Genomic DNA, 7,564 nt, shown 5'->3' on the forward strand with positions numbered 1-7,564 from the left:
TTATTCAAGACTACTAGGTTCATTTTGATAAGAGATGACATGGGGACCATGGATCCATGAACTCAAGCTCCAATAAGTTATCATGAGTTTATTTATAACAAATAATCTCAATGGATATTATTAATTCCTCGTGACTCCAGTATAGACTCAAAATTGCACTCTTGAATTCATAGAACGCTTTACACCAAATGTAAATACGTTATCCATTGTTAACCATAACCATTATTCAATCCTCTATAGATGATCTACTAACGAGACTGATGAAAATTACCGTTTTACCCGTCATTGGTATTTTATCCTTAACTCCCACAAAGTTCATTGTAAATGATATTTCTGTAAATTTAATTATAGAAATAAGTACTCTATCATTTAACACTTGAACCATGCTATAAGGAAATCGTCATTTCACTTCTTAAACAAAAGCTATTGATTTCACATTTATGATAAATACTCCCACTCATTTATACTACAAAATCTCCAATATGTAAGTATAAGATAGTCCGTAGGGTAAGCTTGTAATGAACAAATCAAAAGACTTGAATAGTACAATTAGCAGAATATTAATCACTTAGAATTAAGATTGAATTGACCTATGGTCAACGTTGTGATATGATTAGATTAGATAATAACGATACTTACTTATCTTGCCAATAATCAATATCGGTCCAGTCCTATGTAACAAAATACTTCTGATCTTATCTACTTGGTCAATGTCCTGGATATGACATCACACTAGATGTGTAAGTAGATCTTATCGTAGATTACCCAAGCATTAAAAATCTAGTGTAATAATTTAATCTTAGGACAAAATGCTTTTGAACATATAATTATAATTATAATTATAATCCACTGTGACCGAATCACTATAATTGTAACTATACATATGCTTGGAATTTTATAAACGTTTGTATTAATAATAATTAATCATGTAATAAACACATGTAAACATTGCAATTTGGTTGAACAAAATAATTTCTACTACTTTATTTATAATGAATGAATTACATAAGAAATGTAGTTTTATAAGGGCATAAAACCCAATAAACTCCCACTTGCACTCTTAAAACAAATGCGACATTTCTCTCAAACTCATTCCCTCTATATGCTTTAGAAAAGTTGTCTCTCCCAGTGTCTTTATGAAGGGATCCGCAAGATTTTCCTCAGATACAATCTTCATGATCTTCACTTCTCCCTTTGCCACATATTCTCTGATGATGTGGTACTTCGTCTCTATATGCTTCGTTCTTTTGTGGCTTCGAGGTTCCTTAGAATTGGCTATCGCCCCATTGTTGTCACAATACAAAATGAGGGGCTTATCCATTTCTGGAATAACACCAAGATCTCTATAGAACTTCCTCAGCCAGACTATTTCCTTAGATGCCTCAGAAGCAGCTATGTACTCAGCCTCCATGGTAGAATATGAGATCGTGGATTCCTTAACGCTTCTCCATATCACAACTCTACCCCCAAGAGTAAACACCATTCTAGAAGTTGACTTCCTGTCATCGTCATCAGTTTGAAAATCAGAATCGGTGTAGCCTAACGGGTTCAGAACTCCACCCGAGTAGACTATCATATAATCCCTAGTTTTTCGAAGATATTTCAGTATGTGCTTGATCACTATCCAATGTTCCCTTCTTGGGTTTGATTGGTATCTGCTCACAACTCCCATTGCATGGCATATGTCCGATCTTGTGCACAACATAGTATACATTAGACTTCCAACTACAGATGCATAAAGAATCCTTTTCATATCATCTTCCTCTTCAAGAGTCTGTGGAGATTGCTTTTTAGAAAGATGGATTCCATTTCAGGACGGTAAATGTTCCTTCTTTGATTCTTTCATAGAGAAACGCTCAAGCACCTTATCTATGTAAGCTGCTTGAGACAGAGCCAAACTTTTGTTCTTTCTTTTTTTTGATGAATAAGCCATTGTATTACTCAAACAAACCAATACAGTCAAGTCTTGAACACCCAATACATATACAATAACCCAAACCGGGTTATCAGACCAAGACAATTAACCCCTATAAATCTGTATATGGCAGATCAAATCAATCTGTTAAAAAATTCTCTATCTTCCCTAGAGGCTTTACAAGGAAACACACTAAGTAAGCGAAATTTACAATCATTTTGAATTCTACTAACTGTATGGTGAACTTGCCACAGCTTTTGATTCCAAAGCACATCATTTCTTACTCGCCAGAGATGGTACACAGTCGCAGCAAGACAGGAAAAAAACATACTTTTATATGTATTCGACACATGCTTGGCATGAGAAATCCAATGCAGGAGACGGTTAAGATTGATGGACTGTGCATTCCAATGAAGCCAGCTTTTGATATCCTCTAAACACCTCTTGCTGTATGTACACTTGAAAAAGAGATGGTCCATGTCTTCATTCTCTACCCCACACAGCAAACAGACCAGATCAATATTGGAATTATACCTAACTATTCGATCCCTTGTGTGCAGACGTTCCCACATGACTAACCACATAATAAATCGATGCTTGGGAGTAATAAGTCTACCCAAACAAATTTCCTCCATGGCACTCTAGATTCTTGAGAAACCATCAGATTTACACCGAGTTTGATATTATATCTCTGCGATAAGAATGAATCATAAGAGATTTTTGTTTTAAAACAGTCCTTAACAGCAACTAAACGCTTCCAGTGCCAACTACAATCCGTGGGACACTTGTAATCCCACCAATTCTGATCCAGCAGATAGACGCTATTAATCCACTTGACAAAAAGGTTATCTTTCTTCTTGGCAATTGCCCAAACATACTTTCCCATGGCAGCCAAATTCCAATCATGTAGTCTCCGAAAGCCCAAGCCACCAGCCGCCCTAGATGAACAAATATACTCCCAAGCAATCAATCCTGGTATATGAGAGTCTGAGATACCTTTCCAAAGAAAGGCTCTACAAATTGCTTCAACATCTTTGATCAATTTCTTTGGTAGAATCATTATCTGAGCCCAATATGAATGTATCGAGATAAGGACTGAATTGATCAAAGTCACTCTCCCCATATAAGATAGATTCCGAGTGCTCCAAGATCGAATCCTACTAGTCATCTTCTCCAAAATACATTTACAATCAGCAGCAGAAATTCTTTTTGAACATATAGGTATCCCGAGATACCTGAATGGGAGGTGGCTACGAGAAAAACCAGAAGCTGCCAGCACTCTATCTACAACAGCATCAGACATTCCATGACAGTAAATTGCAGTTTTCTCTGAGTTAGGGAGCAAACCCGAAGAAGAAGAGAATAACTTCAAACCCCTCAACATAAGCATTATTAAAACAAAATCTCCATTGCAAAAAATAAGCAGGTCGTCCGCAAAACATAAGTGATTCAACTTCAACTTTGAACATTTATTATGATACTTGAACCCAGGTAAAGACCCCACCTTACACATAATTCGGGACAAGTATTCCAAACCAAGAACAAACAACAAGGGGGAAATGGGATCCCCTTGTCTAAGTCCTCTTTTTGATGCAAAGAACCCCTGTAAAGAACCATTGAGAAGCAAGGAAAACATGGGAGTTGTTACACACACCATTATTAAGTCTGAAAAGGATTGAGGAAAATCAAAAGCCTTGAGCATCTCTTCAATGAACCCCCATTCTATTGTGTCATATGCTTTCCTTAAGTCAATCTTTATCATACAACTAGGTTTGCAATTGCTCCGCCCATATAATCTCACCAAATCCTGACACACCATGATATTATGGGCAATGTATCTTCCATGTACAAAACCCCCTGGTTTTCAGCAATTAAGTCAGGCAAAACTTGTCTCAATCTCGAGCAAATCACTTTCGATGCAGCCTTATAAATCACATTGCAACATGAGATGGGCCGAAAATCACTCACACTTCGCGGACAACTGCTCTTAGGAATAAGTGTAATGGTAGTCGTATTAATTGCCTTAAGAATTCTTCCTGATCTCAGAAAAGACAGAACAACAGATACCACATCAGAACCAACCAAATCTCAGTTATCTTGGTAAAAAAAACTTCCAAAACCATCCGGGCCTGGAGCCTTCAAACCAGGGATAGAAAATATAGCTTCTTTGATCTCCTGAGCTGTGTACTCGGTTTCAAGTCTGCTGGAATGCAACTCATAAATTTTTGGCCCAAGATTGATAATACATTTCTTCACCCGATGTCTGTTCTGCATCTCAGAGCCAACGAGCTGCTGGTAATACTGTAAAAAAGCTCCCTGAACAGTATGAGGTGTATCACACCAGACCCCCTGCGCATCCTTTATTGAATATATTCTGTTTTGAAGTCTCCTTGCCCTCAGAGAAGCATGAAAGATTGCTGTGTTTTCATCACCATTTTTAGCCCAAGAAATTTTTGCTTTCTGAGCTAAGAAGAGAGAATAAGCCTTGTATACTTTAGCATATTTGTCTCGAGCCAATTGTTCCTTAATCAGTAAACGAGAATCTTGGGGGTCTTTATTCACTTTTTCCTGCAAAACCACCAGTTCCTCCTTAGCAATCATTTCTGCTTTGTGAATATCATGAAATCCTTCCTTATTAATGCACTTAAGAATTTTCTTCAAACGCTTAAGTTTTACTGTTAGCTTATACATATCCGTGCCATAAGCTCCTTCCTGCCAAATCTTAGCGATTGATTCACCAAATTCATTTGCATCCTTCCACATTCGAAAGTATCGAAACTGTTTTCTGCCACTAATCACATCCTGGTATAGAGACACTAAGATGGGGCTGTGATCAAAGCATCCCTCAGGTAAGAAGTTGGCCTCCAAAAACTGAAAACAATCTGTCCATTGAGAATTAACTAAGGCTCGATCTAGTTTAGAGAAAACTCGATCCTCTGGCTTCTGCTTATTATTCCAGGTATAAAAAAATCCCAGAATACTTCAGGTCTTCCAATTTGCACTTTTCCACACAATCTCGAAAATCTTGAGTAGGACTTTTAGTACATCTTTTTCCCACTCTTTCATTGCTAAACAGAATATCATTAAAATCCCCCATAACTATCCAAGGCCCCCGTATTTGCATTGAAATCTCCTCCAACTCAATCCAAAGTTGAGTTCTCTTCTTATCATCATTAAATCCATACACAAATGTAACATCAAATCTGTCTTGTTTCTGTCTTGGGTGCACAACACAGTGGATTAATTGAGCTGTACATAAGCTAATATCAACAGTAAACAAAATTGGCAGCCATGCAACAACTATCCTCCCTTTATCAAGCCAAGGGTTATTATTTGTAAAACACCAATTCGGAAAAATATTAGAGTATAGAGATCCCATGCTTTTATTCTTTACCTTAGTTTCAAGGAGACTCACTAGCCCAACTTTTTTTGAACAAATCAATTGCTTGATTTCTTGATGCTTTTGATGGCTATTGATCCCCCTAACATTCCAACACAGTATTTTATCCATTAGAAGTAGAGGGATCTCCCCCCTCTTCCCTATGACCCATTAAAGTCTCCTGCTCCTGACTATTCAGCATATCAAATCTATTAGCCACCTTAGTCTTAACTGGAACAACTTCCTTTTCTACTCTTTTCCCTTTCTCAACTCTTTGAAAACCCTCCTTATCTACAGTTGGTACCAATTTCTCCATCTTATTCTCTTTTACTTTAGGAACCCATTGTTGCTTCTCTGTTTCCTTCTCTATGGGCTTCTTCCTACACATCTTAGTCTCATGTCCCAAACCTGAACAGCTATAACAAACAAGAGGCAGCCGTTCATATTTCACTTCCAAATCAATGTCCCGATCAAACTCGTTTGTAAATGAAATTGAGGCAGGAAATTCTTGAGCAAAATTAACCTCTATTAACACACGAGGGTACAGCAGCCTATCCCTGTGCTTGGTGATATTGTCAACTTGTAGAGGTTTGCCAATCTGCCCAACTATCTTGAATAAGGATTTTTCTCCCCAATACTTGATGTCCAATCCTTGTAATTGTATCCAAGTTAGCACACTAGTAATCTCATCTTTAGAGAAATCATCGATTGGGTTCCAAGGTTTCATAACCACTGGTTTCCGATCAAAGAATATATATCCTCCTTGTAAGACCTGATCTCTCTGCTCCATATTCTGGAATCTAATGATAAAGATCCCCCTAACAATCAAACCCACCTTAACCACAGCCTCTTTCCACATTCTTCTAGCAAAACCATCAAGTATATGAAGTGGCGGATTGACTCCCATTACAAAACAGACTATTGATGGCTGCCAATAGTTTACCTCTTCAGCAATATCATCAAAACTAATTTTCACTTTAGGTGTAGTATCTCGCTGCAGAACACCATCATTGTCAGATATATTCAGACAATCACCTTGTTTTTTCAACAGTCCCATACCATTCTCACAAGCAATAAACTCTTGATCGTCACCCAGCTCCTTTGACGGTCCAACAAAGCAGGATTCCAAATTCTTAACAATGTTAGATCGCAAGATTGGAGGAGAGGATTTCTTACCCGAATTTACATCCTGTGCCGTGCGGTTCGCTATTGTTACCCAGTCAGAGAAATTTTGTCGAATCTCACTTCGTTTCCTGAGAAACTCCTCCGTCTCTTCTGGAGAGTATAATGTTTCCACTCATTGTTCATCCGGCTCCTTCTCGTCATCAACTTCCAACTCTTTCACTCCCAGTACGTCATCCATTGATCTCGTTTTGATGATCCTATCAGAAGAAGATGGACCAGTTTTCTTAGATTTCGCCTTCGATTTGGTTTTTCCGGCTGCCTTCGCTCCTTTCGCCATAGCTCCGGTGAAGACACCGAAGGAGAGAGAGAGAGACAAAGAAAAACCACTTCTCTTATTTTTTTTTTAATTGTAACTTTTGTTCTTTCTATCCCTCAAAAGCTGGATACCAAGAACATAACTTGCTTCACCCAAGTCCTTCATATGGAATTGAGTTCCCAGCCAGTTCTTTATGTCTGATAATTTCTTGACATTGTTTCCAATGAGCAAGATATCATCCACATAAAGAATCAAGAATACCACAATGTTGTATTCCTTGAGTTGGTAAACGCAGGGCTCATCAACATTCTGCTCATAACCATAGGTTTTAATGATTTCATTAAACCTTAGATTCCAGGAATGCGAAGCTTGCTTAAGTCTATAAATATACCTATTCAACTTGCACACTTTCTTTTCTTGTACAGTTACTTTTTTTTTTTATGAATAAGGTCATTGTATTGCTCAAAATTCCATGTACAAACAAACCAAGCAATCCCAGAAATAAGGAAACAAACTTGGCTCTAAAACACTAACATGATCAGCTAAGAAAAAACACTTAGCTCCTATACAATCAATCCCCTGTACAACAATCAGCTATAAGCTACACAGAAACTCTCTATCTTTACTTGAAGCTTTACATGGTAATACACTAATTAATCGCAATTTACACTCATTTTGAATCATACTCACTGTGTGATTGATGTGCCAAGGTTTCTGGTTCCATAGAACATCATTCCTTACCCTCCAAATATTATAAACAGTAGCGGCAAGGATGGACAGCAGCATGCTCTTGTATATTCTCGAGACCTTAGCATGGGAAATCCATTTC

At 37.7% G+C, this 7,564-nt stretch overlaps 1 protein-coding gene across 1 annotated transcript; it reads right to left on the bottom strand.

Moving 5' to 3' along the window:
- Positions 1-2,489: 2,489 nt before the first annotated feature.
- Positions 2,490-5,294, bottom strand: LOC133824727 (uncharacterized). Its single transcript, XM_062257700.1, has 4 exons — positions 4,974-5,294; positions 4,036-4,858; positions 3,884-3,951; positions 2,490-3,722 (listed from the first exon to the last, which is right to left on the bottom strand). The coding sequence occupies exons 1-4, from the start codon at positions 5,292-5,294 to the stop codon at positions 2,490-2,492; spliced, it is 2,445 nt and encodes an 814-aa protein (XP_062113684.1).
- Between the last annotated feature and the right edge of the window lie 2,270 nt (positions 5,295-7,564).

This window comes from Humulus lupulus, chromosome 3, assembly GCF_963169125.1.
Source record: "Humulus lupulus chromosome 3, drHumLupu1.1, whole genome shotgun sequence".
Classification (NCBI taxonomy): Eukaryota; Viridiplantae; Streptophyta; class Magnoliopsida; order Rosales; family Cannabaceae; genus Humulus; species Humulus lupulus.

Coding starts and splice junctions, on each gene's coding strand:
- LOC133824727 (XM_062257700.1), bottom strand. CDS start 5,294: ATGGGATCTCTATACTCTAATATTTTTCCGAATTGGTGTTTTACAAAT. Junction 4,859..4,973: donor TTCTGTTTAGCAATGAAAGA/GTGGGAAAAAGA, acceptor AATAATAAGCAG/AAGCCAGAGGATCGAGTTTT. Junction 3,723..3,883: donor AGAGCAGTTGTCCGCGAAGT/GTGAGTGATTTT, acceptor ATGGTGTGTCAG/GATTTGGTGAGATTATATGG.